General features: G+C 36.6%; 1 protein-coding gene across 1 annotated transcript in view; it reads left to right on the top strand.

Annotated features, from left to right (window-relative positions):
* The window catches only part of LOC108713537 (tenascin-R), a 199,830-nt gene that overhangs the window by 124,952 nt on the left and 55,995 nt on the right, over window positions 1-18,883 (top strand). The window contains exons 6-8 of the mRNA XM_041590489.1: window positions 7,206-7,356; window positions 11,861-12,130; window positions 12,357-12,542. Coding sequence (XP_041446423.1) covers window positions 7,206-7,356; window positions 11,861-12,130; window positions 12,357-12,542 — 607 coding nt within the window. The remainder of the gene's footprint in view (window positions 1-7,205; window positions 7,357-11,860; window positions 12,131-12,356; window positions 12,543-18,883) is intronic.

The raw sequence follows: 18,883 nt of genomic DNA, 5'->3' as shown, positions 1-18,883 counted from the left end.
TGTTTCTGAAATAAGAACACATTTAAAGATAACATTTGGTGAATCTTTGCCAATTTTCATTGGCATTTTAGTGTCATCATTTTACAGAATATTCACTACAAAATATGTTACTCAATCTCTATAATTTCCTTAAATGAAATCATTGAATAAATATCCTACAGCAGAGGCCCTGTGCTGGCATTCTGTCCTTCCTCTGAATTTAGCCTATTTAGCACAAATGTCTGCCTTGCTATTAGTCGATTTAGTATCCTTTCAGCTAGTTCCAGAATATTGCAGCTCATTAAGACGTCTCCTCTGGATTGAGGTCAACTATATTGATAAAATTAACATTCTTTATATTGTCTCCTTCATCCTGATCCATTATTCAGAATGCAGCAAAGCTTCCAAATAAGGGCCTCATATATAAATAAATCTAGCACTTTTGAAACATGCTGGTAAACATTTGTGTACTTGCAAAGACATCTCTGCAGAGAATAAATGAAAGGACATAGGTGTTGGAGGGTAGTCAGAACTTCCTCCTTTTTGTCAGAGAAAATACAGGATTGTCCTAATAGGGGTTTTCCAGCTGTCCTGCACAATGTGGGGTATACCAGCCTATATATGATCTGATTGTTTGCCATGGATTACTGCTCAGGAGCAAATATACCCAGTGCATATAAATGGGTTACAATGTCTTAGCATAAAGCAATAGTCTGTTTTGCAGAAGCTGGAAGTTGGGCAGGCAGGTTTTATGTTCAGTGTCCTCTATGAAGAAGCCCTAAGACAGATGTGATCAGAGATATTTTGGCTTATGGTTAGCTGTGCTTGTGTTAACTGGTGATTGACTATTTAAATGGTCCATCTGCCTGCCATTTCTAGGTTTACATGTTACAAATGTTTAGGTATTGCATTTATGTTTACATTAAAAAAAACAAGCATATTTCTAAATGTTTGTAAAATGTTTAACAAATGTTTACTTCACCTTTACATAATTCTTTCAGTATTACTATTGGGTGTTGGGCTGGGGTGTTTGGAGAGTTTGGAGGCTTAATGGAAATCCACTGGGTTTTGGGTTACCATAGGAGTAAGTAGCAGGGGCCTTATATATAGTTCGTAACACTGTTACTGCTAAATATTTCTATTAAGAACCCCGAAGATGACAGGAACCAGTTCTGCCCAACTCAGTATTCATCGTTTTAAGGTCTCTAACATGTAACAGACGCATCACTGCTTTACCCAGGAGACTCGTGGAAAATGCAAGTTGCAGGGCAGCACTGATTTAAATTCATTCCTGCAGCAGATATTTTGATTAGTATTTAGCTCAGTTAGATACCATATGTTTACATGGAAAGCAATGCTATTTGCATCCAACGTTTTCAGTAATAATGTATGCAGCATGAGTACTTAGGCATCCAAAAGGAGAGCAGCAGAGCAGCTAAAGTCATTTATATTACAGTTGCTGTGCTGTTGTCAAAGCACGCTTCCTAGAGAATCCCTAGCCCTGACTGAAGATGAAATTGAATGATCCTGTCTGCCGAGGTGTCAAGGTCCCATAAAAGGTATGAGGAAGGTACTCAAAGCTCCCAGGAGAGCCTCTGAGGAACACAGCATTATAAATCTAGAACAGAATCTAGTGTACTGTGCAGTAGTGAAGCACACATTCAAAATGATTGGCATTCCGCCTTGATTCATTTTTTATATTCATGTAAGCATGTGCTTTAAAAAAAATGCGTTGGAAACACCTAAACTGTTTGATAATTACTTACCAACATGGGACCAGCGTTTGGTTCTTTAATTAAAATATTGATATATATTGAACCAATTTAACCTCACTCTTCCTCGTCTGCATGTACAGATGGCAAATCAGAATGTGCAAGGCCACTGGAAGCTGTCAGAGAGACCCTTCCAACAAAGATAAGAAGCTATGGGGGAATTTTGGGCATAAGGATTCTGTAAACAACCCCACAAACAACCTCCTTATAAAGTACATCATTTACTGCCTAAGACTTTTTAAGCTTTAGTTATCTTTTGATGCATTTCACGAAAATGAGTGTACAGAGAGCTGATCAAAGATCAGCCTTAACTACAGGCAATTTTAATGCTCAGGGATGATGAACCTTTTTTAATATCTTTACACAAACAATACAGACCAATATGCAAGTTGTTTAGCAAGAACCAAGGAGCAACATATGAAAGGAAAATGTTGCTCAATTTACTCCACTGTGTAGACTGTGCAGGGGCCTTATTGAATATTAACCCACGCACACTCATATTATTCCACAACGTCTTATATTATTTTTATGTCTACACATTCTTTAATGTAATGAAAGAATCAAAGAATAAAGAATGCTTGGGGCCTGGGGTTTCCTTGAAAAGGCATCTTTGCATAATTTGTTTCACCATAACTTAGGTTTGCTAAAAAGTATTCACCCAACTACCTAATAAACCCAATAGGATTGTTTTGCCTGTATATGGATTATTGCAGCTTAGTTGCCATCTAGTACAAGGTATTATTGCAAAAAAAGGCAAATTAAAAAAAATAGAATTATTGCTTAAAGGGAACCTTTCACCCAGACATAAAAAGCTGTATAATAAAAGTACTAGTTGATTTTGCTTCACTTAGATCATAAAATAGGATTTTGAATTATTTCTTAGGGTGACATGTCCCCTTTATGTTTAAATATTATATAGCATTCAACCATTGTTTCATTTCTCCTTTACATTATAACACAATTGTGCTGTTCTCTTATCATATCAAGTCATAGCTTCCTATATCACAAGGCAGCCAGAAGCTGACACCTGTTGAAGGGACAGGAGAGCACACTCGTTTAAATACTACAGAGTCATCAGGGTTTCTATATGACAATATATGCATATAAATTGTAACACTAATGTAGCTTATTTTCTTGTATGTTCTTTAGACCCCCCTACACTTCAAGATGGACCCTTAAATATACTGGAGTTTGTGTACACTACAAGTGATATGCAATTTTAATTGCATCATGTTTGCTGACAGTAGTATTTATAAAACGAATTGAGCTACACAGGGCCACAAATAAATCAGTTTCAGAAAATCGGTTTGAAAACACAGGGGAAACCTTATGTTTTACTCTACAGTCAGAGCCTGGTACAGAAATTGCTATCAATCCCCAGATATGACTGTCCACTGTCTCCAGGTTCATTCAGTATAGCACTCAACTTGCTACAGGAAAAACCTGAATATACCCAGGACACTGTGGGGAGAGACTGGATCCTTGTGGCTTTGTCCCAGTTGGAAGGATCAGAGTCAATACATACAACTGGGTCCACTATTAAAATAATGTGTATTACACAAAAGTAATTGTTAAACAGTATTTACCTAGATGGAAATGGGCAGTTGGTATATTAAATATGCCTCACTAGACATTAGCTGGCTCATATCTAACACAAAGTCATCATAGTCCTTCTGTTGGGATACCTAAGCCTCAGTAAGAGAATGAATAACAGTTCATCACAATTCAATATTTACTGCTCACATACAACAATGCACTTTTGGGCTACTTAAAAAATTGACACTTTTAGAGGCTCTCAGGAAGTCCAGTTGTCAAACTTTAATGGTTTAAACAGTTCAAGGCTCTACATTGGGGGTCTGCACCATATTTTTCATTCAAATGTATAAAGCATTGGGGAGCAACACAAGCATGAAAAATATTACTGGGGGTAGGTGGCAAGTAAGTGCTACGATTGGCTATTTGGTAGCCTCTATGTAGACTAGCAGGCTACAGGAAGTTCTGTTTGTAACCCCTAGTTTTTATGTAACAAAAACTTTCCTCCATGTTGGGAATTCAAAAATAAGCACCTGCTCTGAGGCCACTTGGAGCCACATCCAAGGGTTTGGGGAGCAACATGTTGCTCTTGAACCACTGGTTGGGGATCACTGTTTTAGATACAATCTTCCTTATTGTGTATCCAAAAAATACCTTCTCCACTACCTTTTATACACCTGTTACATCAATGGGGGCTTTCTTTAACCTCTATATTGCCCCCATATTTCCCAAAACAAATAATGCTAAAAGGTAGTGTTTATGCATAATATGGGATAATAACACCTAGCACAAGGCATACTACACGGCTAAATTCCTAAACCAATTTTTTTTTTTGCTGTTTAACAATGAGCTGTGACACTGAATTACTTTCTTTATACTGCCAAAGGGCCATGTGTGATGTTGGCTTAAAACAACACATATTTTCTGAAACAGTAATACTACAGCATTCCTACACACCCTGCAAACTTGGTATGCTTTTCACATTGTGTGCCCCATTCTACACTATAAAAAATGTGGCAATTAAGTTTCTCATTATGTTTTAATTGCAGCACACGTTAATAGGGAGGAAAATGGGCTTGTTAGCTCCCAACAGTGCCTAAACTTAAAAAAAAGATATTTAGAACTCATGACATGTACGACTGAGCTTGTGTAAGCTGTCTGTTATAAAAAAAAACATTTAGCTGTATTTCTCTGGGCACTTTGGTAGAAAGCAGAGTGTGTGGGCGATGGATCTGCTCCAGTTATTAAGAGTGGAGGTCTCAGAGATAGATTGCTCTGTTTGTTAAAAAGAGAGCATTGTCATGTTTTTGTGAATGGTTTGATGTCACAGAATGCTCATAAACTGCATGCTTCAGAGACTGGCTGAATGGAGTCTGCAACAACCTTAATGGAAAATATGGGGGCATAGTTGCAGATAAGTAGCGAGTCTTCTCCTGCTCTATGTAGAAGTGATACATTTGTGGGATAATATCTACTCAATTGTGTCCGCTGAGGGAAAGAAGATGGATCTGTGTACAATCTAATAATATTGTGAGCTAAGGAATAACAGGCAGCTATAATCAGCTTTAATGCAAAAAATGAGCACATTTTGGCACATTAGGTTTATTATTCATATAGGTATGGATTATGTGACAAATGGCATTATTATAAACATCAAGTAACATCAGCCCACGGGTCAGGAAAGAATTATTGTATAGATTTTTAAAGTTTGTGCTTACATACAGTACTTGCCACAAAGAATATAAAATGGCTTTTTTAAGAACATTGTGTTTTTCTGATATATTATGACACAATATCTTGGCAGATAGGAAGATGTTGAAAATAATTATTTTTTTTATTAAGGGATACAGAGTCATTACTACATAAAAATAATTTTATTTGAATTGTGTACTAGATGCCATAGCTTCTGTTAAATGGACTATGCTATGGGAATGGTCATCTTGAAGCAGTTATCCAGAAATCCCCAAAATTCATTAAGGCCATTTCCCATAATATGCTACTAATTTGAACTCTAACTTTTTTATTAGTTTGCTTTACTCAACACAATATTTCTCCAGGTCATGGAGCTCAAATATTATTTATTTAAAGTAATTCCTCTTTTGGGCTATGGTAATGTTCCATATCATTAGCAGTTAAAAATATACCCTTATCTATATTTCCAGTTGAGCTAATGTAGAAAAGGTGTATAAACGTTATCTTATTATCTAAAAATAAATATGTAGGGGACTGGTAAATTAGTCTCCCAGTATTATTTAGCAGGCAGTCCCCTAGTGTTATAGATGTCTAACTGGGTCCTAAAATACATTTGGAAGCAGGACCAGTTTCCTTCTCATTCTTAAAGCTATGCCCCTTGGTGTTCAAGCAGTGCCCAGTAGATGGGACTGTGCTAAAGTATAAAATCCTGGGCAGCCATGTGCTCATGGTCCATTTTGTGCTAGCTCTGGCCTAAGCAGGCAAGCAGAGCTCCAGTGGATAGACAAACTATTTAGCCAAGCAGCTTGAAGCTCCTCCAAGGATTATCAGTGGGATTATGATCACAGGTACCAATTGTCCAGTAGTAGGGACTAAATGTACAGACCTACAGATGTGAGTTTCCCCTTCAGGTTCCACTTAGGGAAAAGGCTGAAAGCTGGGTGTACCCCGAGCACTTGCTGTTGTACATTTTCGCTTCCCTGTGGGGACTGATACTGACCAAAGGTGCTGTGAGTATATGTCTACCCACTGTTCTGTATGATCCTGCTTGCTCTTTATCCACTCCTTTGTGGATGCTCCTAATCAATACATATGTTCTTTGGGTAAATTATAAGAACCACTGGTGCTCAATTATTGTACCCTGCACCAAGTTACATCTGTACAACACCCTGCCTCCACTCCGTTTGCAAAGGCTTACCCCCTAAGAATTAAGGTCTCATGAGGAGCACCATATAGGGGTGAATCCTATAGATTGGTGCACTCAATTTACTATAGCACTACATTTATATTGTTTTACATAGACTCCAGAGATTCCACAGATTGAAAGCAATCCATGTTAGTTGTAAGAGCCATTTCCCATAACCCCCTAAGGGTTCTGCTTTCCATAGTTGGTGGTGCACAGATTCTCTGGCAAGCAGACAAACTTCTTATCCCAGAAGCTATCATTTCACAATAGAACAAAGTAAGGGATGTGGTTGGATCACTCTGTGAGCCTAAAGTGAGTAACTGGTACCTGCAATACCAGATAGCGGTTATGTATCTCTTATACATAAGCCTAACTGAATGAGATCATTGCAAAGAGAGATGAATATTCTCACTTTAATAAGTCATGTATACTATAGTATATACTATAACATACTGTATTAACTTCAAGGCAAGGAACGTCTTCAAGGCAGCTGCTAAACAAATTATTGATATTGCATTAAACAGCACCATGTTCTCCAACTAAAAAGAGAAAATCAGTCTCTAGAACAGAAGCTGGTTATGGGTATAGTAAAATAAAGTGTCTGGGGACTAGAGAAAGAAGATTAAACATAAAGGGGGCAGCATAAATAAGACACTAACTTTACTGTTTAAGATGAGATAACTTTAAAACCTTCCTAGCTACAAACTCCTGCCTGCTGAACTTCCAGTTTTAAGTATTCTATGTTTCTCTTCATCAATATTACCATGTGTTTCTTGTTGTTTTAATTATGCCCACTGCTTTGTCAGTTACCAGTTCTTGTTCTTGCTAACTACCAAAATCAACCTCATGCAACGATGGAGATAATCCACTGAGAACAGTAAATGAGAGAATGAATCGCTAACAAGAAACTGTGCCCTAGTGTCAGTTCAGCTGTTTTTACAGCAGAATATCCTAATCTTTGAAATCAATGCTTTATTACATGTACTTATCAGGGGCAATAGAGTTATAGTTTAACAGAATTTCCTCTTTTCAAATGTTTTCAGAATAATGAGGGAGGGCTGACGGTCCAGCTTCCAAGCAGTGTCACTTCCTTTAACCAGACGGGTCTAAAACCAGGAGAAGAGTACACCGTGAGCATCATTTCTTTGAAGGATCAAGCAAGGAGCCCAGCAACATCTGGTAGCATTTTGACTGGTAAGATATTGGCTAGCTATGTATAAATGCTTGTGCTTGAAGACTACTTCCAGACTGAGAAATGTGTACAAAAGGAAACATAAACCATAGGGAGTTTTGGATGAGAAGAAAATATCTTACTAACAGCTGTTCTTCTGCATCTGGAAGCTGCTAACGATCAGGGAGAAGCAAGTTTTGGAATAGAAGCAGCAGGAAGCTCTGGATAGGTTATACGCATTCACAACCCCCTAAGTAGCATTAATTCAGTACATTTAGAGTAGAGAAAACTTGAACGATAAAAATAGCAGCAAGATAATATCAGGGGTGTTTGCAATAGAGCAGTGCTGTGGTAATTGCTGAGCTGATCAGTTCATGTAAGTACAAATTAACAGTACATAAAAGGAGCATTGTTACTGACAACTCATGGATTGACCAAGATTATCCTCAAAAACGTGCCAGCAACACTAGCTACCTAAACCCGAATCTCGGAGAATCTCTTTCAAATAAAAATGACAACCTGATCTCGGATTTCTTCTCCCTTTGACTTGGCTAATGAGTTTTATTGAAGTGATGTCTCTCTGGATGTTTTAATAGATTTCAAATGTATTATCTGAAAATGTCAGGGTCCCTGGTTTTTCAAGACAAGTTCATTCCACAATTTGGAAAGCCACAAAACCGACTTCTGCAGTGAATGTTTTAATTACAAGCAACTGTTGATGCTGGTTTATTTCCTTCAGTTACATGGTATAGTTTTACCGAACAGTGAGTTAGGCAACAGTGAAGACCTCAATGTAATTATTTGAATCAATTGTGAACAACATGTTACTGGATCATTGTCCCTAACCTAGCATACATATTTCATAATTCAACTATTGTATGTGAATCCCAAGTCAGTGGTTTATAGTTATGATTGTGGGTGATGTCATTTAGATCTCTAGGCTTCACTGGTTTAAAGGAGAACTAAACCCTAAAAATGTCTAAAAATGCCATGTTTTATACACTGAACTTATTGCACCAGCCTAAAGTTTCAGCTTGTCAATAGCAGCAATGATCAAGAACTTCAAACTTGTCACAGGGGGTCACCATCTTGGAAAGTGTCTGTGACACTCACATGCTCAGTGGGCTCTGAGCAGCTGTTATGAAGCTAAGCTTAGGGGTCGTCGCAAATTATCAAGCAGAAAATGAGGTTTGTCTATAATATAAGCTGATGCTACAGGGCTGATTATAAAATTCTGATGCTAATTGCACTGGTTTCTGTGCTGTCATGTAGTAATTATCTGTAATAATTACTAATCAGTCTTATATTGGGACATTTATATTCTATGTGTTCTGTATATTGTCAGTAGGTCCCTAAGCTCAGTAAGTGACAGCAGCACAGAGCAAGTGTAGTGAATCAGCAGAAAAGAAGATGAGGAGCTACTGGGGCATCTTTGGAGACACAGATCTTTACTGCTAAAGGACTGTGGTTGCCTGGGGTTGGTACAGCATCCCAATACATAATGTACAACATTTCTAGCCTACTTCTTTAGTTAAGCTTTAGTTCTCCTTTAAGAGACAATGCAAACTTACAGTGGGGGTCATTTAAAAAGTTCGCACAGTGCATATTTTTCACAAATGGTTGTATTGCACATGTTTTTTGCTGAATGCAAATATATTGCACTGCTCTGCCCGTCTTTCCGGTTTTTGCGAATTTGCATTGTGAATAAATTTTCGCAAATGGCACCCAAATAAGACGGGAATTTGTGCGAGGTTGTTGTGCGCAAAAATAGAGTTGATAGTAACTTAAATTCGCAGTTTGCGAAACTGTTTTGCAAATATTTTATCCGCCACCAAAGTTGTGGCGTGATTGAGTCACAGAGTGTGCGCATAAATATTCGCAATTTGCGAATTGTGACATATTTAAAAAGCTCCTATAGACATTTATATTGTAAAAAAAAAATCGCAATTCTGTTTGCACCACATTTATTCAGCTTTATAAATATAACCATGCGCAGGGCAAATATATTCACTTTGCGAACCAATCTGCCCTGTGCGAAGTTTATAAATGACCCCCAGTATGTTTAAAAGGAGTGCAATAAATAGAACTTGTACAATGGAACTTTCACTTGTTTCACTGAAAACCAAGCTACCTTTTGTTTTCCCCTGTATTAATTAGTCTAAGAACATTTCAACTGAACAATATTTTTTATTTTACTCTTGGGAGTGTAAGTTATTTATTCAAACTCTGTCTTCATTTTAGTTCTCATTATAATCAACAAATTTAATATACCTGAGACATATGCACAGCTGCACATGGAGGGGGAGTTCATTTAACACTACAGGATGAAGTAGCGACGTAGAATACAGACATTCCTATTGTTTCATTGGGAGGACATTCTTGAGCAATTTCTGATATGACAATAAATGCAAATGACTGGTTTGGATGAAATAAATTAACATAATATACTTTATTAAGCCGGTTTGGCATAGATTGTGCTAGGCAGGTCTGAGATCAGTTAGAACTTACTCATATTCTGCACCTGTTGTAAATACAAATTTCTGGAAACAGCTAATTTATTTGTATAGAAAAATCAATATAGGTCCTTCTTATGTGAGTATTCTGCACACAAGCCTTCTGGGCATATTTCTTAGAGCTATTCTTAGAAACATAATACATTGTGCTTATTTCCTATTTTCTATGATTAAGACTCCGCTGTGCCCTTAACCTTTGCTGCAGAATTGTTCCTCAGTAAAAGTAAAGACTTATCTTGGCATCGTTTTGTAGCATATATTTATATACAGGCTACCAGTAAACCCAGATTGTTCATGTAAAAGTCTCTACAAAAACTATTTGTGACTTTGGCCTTGCCATGAACTCAGTGATATAATTAAGGTATGATACACAGTTTAGGTAAGTGGCCTAAAACTTGTCAATATCAATAGTGAGGATTGGATTAACGGGCTAAAAAGGGTTAAATGGAGTTGTACAATATTACTGAGCCTATTTTGGGAAAATAAGTAGTGCCTCTCTAAACATTTGTATAGACCACACCAACTGTGCTAATATATCAATTATGTAGCTATGTGGAGATGCAGAATAGGAATCCTGGTGGTTCTGCGGTCATTTTTTAGAAGCTTCAATTATCAGCTGGGTTGCTTAAGATGACTTCCCTGGAAGCATGGACAAAGCTTAAATGCTTAATATGTTTGTTTCATATAAAACTGAATTGAGTGTAGAGGAGGAGATCCTCACGCTGTGCCTTTATATGGGATGATTTCCCATGTCCAGACTGACCCCACATTTGTGAAGATTGCTTTGTTATTAGTTGCCTACATAAAAGCGTAATGTCCCTCTCTCAATACGGATAATTTGCATATATGCATGCAATTACTCATTAAGCAGGGAACCTATGATTGCTCATCCCTTATATTATTATATTATATTTTGCTTGTTCCTGTTGGAACAAGCATAATATTAAGGTTATTGTGATTTTAAGATTACAGGTGGAGGCCTATGAACATTTTGGAGGCCTATTTATTAAAGGTCAAATTTAAGTGGTTTTAGAGGTTTTTCAGAGTATTGTTGCATAATTAATCCAGAATAACACTAATTTTTTGGTGTCAAAAAAACAGATCCAAAAAAGTTGCATCTTCATAAATCGGCCACTTAATATAGGTATCAGTATATATATTTTATATATGTGAGTGTCTAGATAGGTCGGTATAAGCAGACTTCCAATGATCAGATGTGCACAATCAATGATTTGGTATATAAAGATTAAGGATCAGCACACTCCTTAAATTGTGAATGAGAGAGAGAAATACTGAATATATATATATATATATATATATATATATATATATATATATATATATATATATATATATATATATATATATATATATAGTCCTCCATGAAGCCAGCACTCTCGATAAAATAGTTTCAAACGCCTGGGTGCAGTATCAACAATTACAATCTCTGCATAATTCCTGTGAGTGCGGATCTTATTCGTGTATATATATATATATATATATATATATATATACCTCCAGAGATCTGCACTTGCAGGACTTAAAAAAAAACTTCACTTTATTGTAGAGCAAAAGGACTTTAGACACATGTATATATATATATATATATATATATATATATATATATATATATATATATATATATATATACACACTGGAGTTCATTTGGAGGGGTTAAACTTAATGGATTTTGCTCTGCATTTCTATGGTAGACTACACACAGAAACACACGTAAATACACATTTATGAATTCAAGTGGAAATGCGCCTGAGCTCAAATGGATTTTATGGCTGTGCACTTACTAATGCTATTCATTAAAGGTACTTGCATCCAAACACACTGCTTACACTTTCATATTGTTCGTTCTGCAGGAGTATATTGACACAAGTCCTATGAATGTTGTCATTATATATATATCATATATATATATTATTATAAGAAAGAGAACAATTGTTCACCAGTGATCACAAAGATAGATGCTAATTTGGAATTTGTGCTTTTTGTTTACCCTTAGCCATTGATGGGCCTACCAATATCCTGGTTCGTGATGTTTCTGATACAGTTGCATTTGTGGAGTGGACAACAGCTAGAGCAAAATTAGACTTCATTAGGCTTGACTATGGACCTATAAATGGAGAAGGGGAAAAGACCACCTTTCGTCTTCAGCCTCCTTTGAGCCAGTATTCCATGCAGGTTCTGCGTCCAGGTTCACACTACGAAATATCAATTCGAGGCGTGCGGGGAGACACTGAGAGTGAACCAGTCCGTGCTACTTTCACCACAGGTACTTAATTGGTTGGCACATTATTTACAATGGAGCATTCATTTACATCTGATGACTGGAGATACCAGCATTAACAAGGGCAATTGGAGTGATTAATGGGTTTATCGGAGGCAAAATTAAACAAAGAACCTTTCGAATATATAAATGCATTAACTTCATTTAAGAAAATAGAATGATAATGTTCTTTTAAATTTTCTCCCACCTATCACCTTCACTGCTGATCCAGAGTTAGATGCTCCAAAAAATCTTCGAGTGATTTCCCATGCCTCATCCACATTGGAATTAGAGTGGGATAACAGCGAGGCCGAGGGCGAGGGCTACCGCGTAGTCTATAGTACCCTTGCTGGGGATCAGTACCATGAACTCATTGTGCCAAGAAACTCTGGCCAGACCACTAAAGCTACACTTACAGGTATGTAATAGATATGTCAAAAATATTTTGCACTTTGTTTATATTTGTACATACATTACCTGTAACTATACTGTATGAAAATAACCTAGAAGCAGTTTAGTGATATATTATTGACACAATAATTCTATGTATAGTGTCCCATGTTGTATTAAATGTGTCTCGTGAACAAAGTTCTGCCACATACAGAATAAAAGTGCATCTGGGTCAGGTGCAAACTGCCTGATCTATGCCCAGAGGAGCTGTAAATGACAAGAAATAAAGGGTTTAAGGGTTTAAAGATGTGATCATAGTCCCAAGTTTATTGGCTATTGTACTATTTGTTAATGAAGAGGATATCCTGAATAAATATGATGAACACCATTAAATGCAGGTATGGGACCTGTCGTCCAGAATGTTTGGGACCAGGGGTTTTCCAGATAAGGGATCTTTCTGTAATCTGGATCTTCTGCCAAAAATATATAAACATAAAATAAACCCTGCAGGATTGTTTTGCCCCCAGTATGGATAAATGATAACATAGCTGGGATCAAGCACACGTTACTGTTTTATTGTCACATAGAAAAGGGAAATGCTTTAAAAATGTATATTTATTTGTTTAAAATGACTCTGTGGGATATGACCTTCCTATAATTTGGAACTTTCTGGAGGACGAGTTTCTGGATAATGAATCCCATACCTGTACCTGTACTGTCAGCTTCTCCATCTCAGTAAGATGAAAAATGGAGATAGGCCAGTCCTTCCATGGCATCTACATTACAGTTCACTGAGCTGCTTCATATCATAATCCAGTAAAAGTCTTATGTATTGCTTGCTCGCAGCAGGACTTCTTTGCTATAGCTTGTATAAAGCTGTGCTATAGGGTCAGCAGGCCAGGAATACTTATTGAAGTTCTGTATCATACTGTATTTAGTTCTATTTTTGTTCCTTTTACTTATTCCTCTAAGAGTTGTGCTCTTCATAATGGTGCGTTTAAGTGCTCTGATATATTGCATCCATAAGGTCACCAAGGTTACATTTTCAGTGAATAGAAATGGAAACTTCCCTTTACACAGACATCATGCTTCAGGCATATTATATATAGATATTTCTAGCACTTTCTGAACATGTTAAAGACAATCTGCTATACAGCAGGTAATTACATTTGTTTTTAACCCCAAAGCACTTCAAAATGATCATATATCCCCATTTTTATAGTATTGATCCAAAACTAATTTTATAGTACTGAGACAGAAACCCATTTTATAGTATGGAATCAAAAACATTTTTTTAATGTCACGTGACTGGGATTATGAATCTTAGGTTGTATATATGTCGGCAGCGCACACTACTATTTAAAATTATAGAAGCTTACAAAGCCATGTACGGCGGTGCGTAAGATAGATATAATTAGTTTCAACAACAAAATTATGAATCTTAGGGGCAGATTTATCAAGGTTCGAAATGAATTCGAGGGAATTTTCAAAGTAAAAAAATGCGAAGTAATTTTTTGGATGCTTCAACCATCGAATAGGATACTACGACTTAAACTTTGACTTCGAATCCGATTCAAAGTAAAATAGTTTGAATATTCGACCATTCGCTAATCGAAGTACTGTCTCTTTAAAAAAACTTCGACTTCAATACTTTGCCAAATTAATCCTGCCGAAGTGCTATTTTAGCCTTCTAGAGGGGACCTTCTAGAGCATTTTTCTAAGTTTTTGGAAGTCAAAGAAAAATCGGTCGACTTTTTCTTCGACCGCAAATGGCTAAATTCGATGTAAAAAAACGTTGACTTCGATATTCGAAGTCAAACTATTCCAATTCGATTGTCGAATTTCAAAGCTTTTTCTACTTCGAAATTTGACCCTTGATAAATCTGCCCCTATATGTAAAATACAATTTTAAAAGAGTATGTATAGTGTATGGTAAATGTTCACTTCTGCAACATGTTATTTTCAAAGCACATCAGTTAATAGTGCTGCTCCAGCAGAATTCTGCAAGGAAATCAATTTCTTAAAAGAGCAAAGATATTTTTTTATGTTTAATTTTGAAATTTGGCATGGGTTTAGACATTTTGTCAGTTTCCCAGGTGCCCTTGGGTCATGTGACTTGTGCTCTGATAAATTTCAGTCACTCTTTACTGCTGTATTGCAAGTTGGTTCAAGAATAGCATTTTAAATGGTAGAGTTAATTCTTTGCAATGTAAACAGTGTAGTTTAGAAATAAAAATGACACCAAATCCATCTGTGTTGATCATAGTCAACACTCCAGAATCACATTTATATGAATAAACATTACAGAAATGATAATTATGGTCACAGGTGTGCCCTCAAACATTACTGCAAAAGATAGCTATGCATGAATACATTAGACCTGGCTTTAACCATAAGAGAATTGTGGGTTCCTATAGCAAGCATGGTCCACATGGGAAAATAGTCTTTTTAATCCACTCATTTAACTGATAAATGTGTTTTTGTTATTATCTAGTTCCCAAATTTAGTGTCAACTTTAGGGGCATATAATGATTAATGACATCTTGTCCAAATATGTCCCCTTTGCCCATGTTGTCAGGAGATCAGACAATCATATTTGCTACAATTAGAGAAGTTTTTTATGCAGCCAGCCCAGGTTGGATCTATGAATGGTATATAAATAACCCCCAGCATGAAATGCCACATGCAAATAAATGTATGTGTTTGACTTGCTAGGAAAGTGTCCCGATAACCTTTATTTAGTTACCTCAATCCAGAATATTGAAAGAGACACAAACAAGCTCTTGATTCTTATGAAGAGGAATCATTTTTTCCAGCAAGAATTTCAATCATCTCAAGGAGGGAGGACAATACGTGGGTGACAATTCCGTCGCAGGATTCTAAAAGTGATTTCTGTACAAAATAGAAAGGTTTCATAGAGAGATTACTTATAGGAACCTCATATGTCTGCATGCTTCGCCGAGTGGGAGAATGTCTTGCCGTCAACAATAATGGAAAAGACAGTTCAAAAAAGAAAGATAAGAAATACTTATTATAACTGTGATACAGCCTTGTAGGTGTTACAAAGGGGTCAGTTTAACAGAGGACGGCATTTCAGAGGAGCTGTGATCCCCTGAATTATCTGTCTGCTGTATCATAGGATTACACTTTTCAGTGTCGACTCTTCTGTATTATGAAGATTAACTGGCCATTGTTTGACTTTTTGATACAGAGGGTTCTGTCAGCAGAAATGTACATTGGCTTTTCCCTGTAGTATCTTGTATGAGAGCTGTTTGTTTACAAAGAATGCCCCGGAATAAAGAAGCATATTAACCAACCGTTTTCTAATTTTCTTTCTTTAAATTTACTCTAGAGCTTTAAATATTATGAGTTAACCTGTGAATGCAAGTACATTTTCTAGCTCTACTCTTTTTTTTACATAGAGTTTTTACACAGAGATAGAAAAAATTATTATTTGGATTTTGAAGATCTACATATTTTGAGGTTTGTCCGTGACATAAATATGCATTGCATGGCCTCAGGTTTTTCTCAGATACTTCCACTGCCCCATTTACCATGATATACTTACAAATGCTTTGGGGATGGGGTGAAACACAGGAACAAAAGGAGGGAGGGTGCAAGGAACAGCAATACATGAACGGCTCCTATGGCTGCTCTGCTTTAATAAGCAATACTAGATTGAGCTTGAATACCTGCTTTGTAAAAATGATTTTCCAATTACACCTTTTGCTGCTAAGCATCATTAAGCTAATTTAATATAAAAATATACTGTACTATAATTGGAATACATTTTTTAGGGAATCACAAATTATAAAAGTTTATCTTGACCATGAAATAGATATTCGAAAGTCTTCACTGTGCAGACTTATCAAAACATTCAAGGACAATTTATAGTAAAAGGAACATTTCTTGCAAATTGGCACATTTATCAGCGCTGATAGTTTGTTCAACCCATCTTAATTGTTAATTTCTGTTGAAAATCACATGGGGGGTTAAGGTTGCAGACATTAGGCACCACTAGCTCTCTTAAAACAATACACAGCTAATGGTAAATCAACCCCTCATTTTGATACTGTTGTTTGTAAACGTTTTGGTTGAAACTGTAATTACACTCATCTGTTCAGAAGCCAAGACATGTAGGACTAAGACACCCCAAATCACCCACAATTAGCCCTGATGAGAAACATCAACATTCATTTTCAGGCAAGAGCAACCACTGGTGCTGTTGCTTTCAGGTTCTCATAGGCACCATTAGAGGGCAATTTCAGGCATCTTGCCTTTACATGCCATTACCCTAAAGCAGGGGTCCCCAAACTTTTTACCCATGAGCCAGATTCAGAGGTAAAAGGAGTTAGGGAACAACACAAGCATGAAAAAGTCCTTTGGCAGCCCCTATGTGGGCTAGCAGCCTACAGGAAGCTCTACTTGCAGTTCACCTAATTTTTATGCAATTAAAACTTGCCTCCTGGAATCTGAAAATAAGCACCTGCTGAGGCCACTGAGAGAAACATCCAAGGGATTGGTTTATAAGCCACTGGTTCGGGGTCCACTGCCCTGAATTATCTATGAAACAAGTTGCTTGGATTTTATTTATCCCTACTCTTATTGTAATGTGTTAGTAATAAGTTAGTTCAATACATTTTCAAAAATACCTTTGTAGCTGACAAAGACACTCATATATCATATTCAGTGGCTTTACTAACATGTTCTGAGGTATGTAAGTGGTAATCCCTTATCTCCAGCCCAATATGTTGCACAAACTATGGCCAGAGCTGTTCCAGGTATTCTTATAACATCATGGGGTGGCAGAGGATGCAGTCTGAACCAACATTTTTTACCCACTGCCAAACTCCTATGAATAATCAAGTATTTATAAGTATATAACTGGTTATTGGAGTGTTTGGTTTAGGATAAACACTTCAACCAAAGGTACAGTACCATACAGAAAGTTTCCTTACTTTTCCTTACTCTATTTACTACTTCACAGAATACTATGCCTTGACTGCAATGTTTAGGAATTGAATAAAACTATGGCTTTTAGGAATGAAAGAGCATTCTTGTATCCTATAGAATATTACATGATAATTATATATTACACACTTTTAAAAGGTATGACGGTGTGGTTTCCCCCCATCCCCAAATACTATTGATATTTTTTTCCTATAATGCCATTTTTGTACAGTGCCTTTCACAGCCTATACAATTCCACGTGTTCCTGCAGCCAGCAGTCCAAGTCTACATGAATGTTTGATTATCCTTCTGGGTCTAATGATTTCTGCTTTATATCAAAAGGGATAATTCTGATCAAGATTAGGAAGTACTACTGTAGGTAAAGCGGAGCCAGTTATGGGATATATTATATTGGCAGCTGTGACCTTTTACATTTTGGCAAATGTAAAAAGATGTATACTTTGTCTGTAAAATATGGTACTATAGTTCCAGAACCCTGGAGAGTCAGAGATAGAGGGCACAATTCTCACTACCCTGTCCATTTATCAGTTCCCAGAATCAAACAGCTTGTTAGAGTATGTGGAATGCTGCTCACTCGTGGTCTTGCTGGCTTTGCTGTGTATGATTAATGGCCATGCAGTGAAATCTTGCTAACCTAGCCTGTCATACGCAAGATTTATCTTATAATCGGAGCTATGGCTTCTTTTTACAGAATCGCCCAACCTTTTGGCAACAAATATTTTAACAATAGGAATAATAGGTCCACACAATCAAATTATCAGAGGCTGGCAGTTGAATGGAGCCTGTTGCATATATAGGGGTTATTCAAGTTGCTTTAATGCTTTCTATTACTATAATAAGACTGGCACATCAAAATATCTTTTAACAAAATGTGACATGCATCCATCGAATGCATCATTGGTTCATTCAATCACATCTATGAACTTCATCTTCTCCTTGGTACACTGTGGTGATCATTAAATCGTGTGATTGTTTTATGACTGTTTCGTTGCCTTTGAGGTGCTAAGATGGAACCAACGTCAAAAAATGAACTGATGCTGCAAAATGTCAGTTTAATTACATGTAGACAGCACATTTTTTAACATGAGTTGCTCAGCCTTGTTATAGCTAGTTGCTTATCAGCTCTTTCTTGAAATGGGAGTTAAGTGACATGAATCATACAATGAGGCAATCATTTCTGTGTCTAGGGTGTCAGCATCCTCGTATTTATGGACTTAAAAATGTTTCTTGTAAACCAAAGAAATATTTTTTGTAAGCCAAAAAATAGATTTAAACTTGTGACATTTAATATGAAATGCTAATAACAGTATTTTAGAACATTTTAATGTATAAAGGTCTGTCTTTACATTGACATTGAGTAATGCCTGATTTTTAACCCAATCTAAAGCCAAATTCAGA

The sequence above is a fragment of the Xenopus laevis genome, chromosome 4L (genome assembly GCF_017654675.1).
Source record: "Xenopus laevis strain J_2021 chromosome 4L, Xenopus_laevis_v10.1, whole genome shotgun sequence".
NCBI classification, from domain to species: Eukaryota; Metazoa; Chordata; class Amphibia; order Anura; family Pipidae; genus Xenopus; species Xenopus laevis.
Note: the sequence above shows the minus strand (reverse complement) of the source record. Positions and strands in the feature narration are given on the sequence as shown.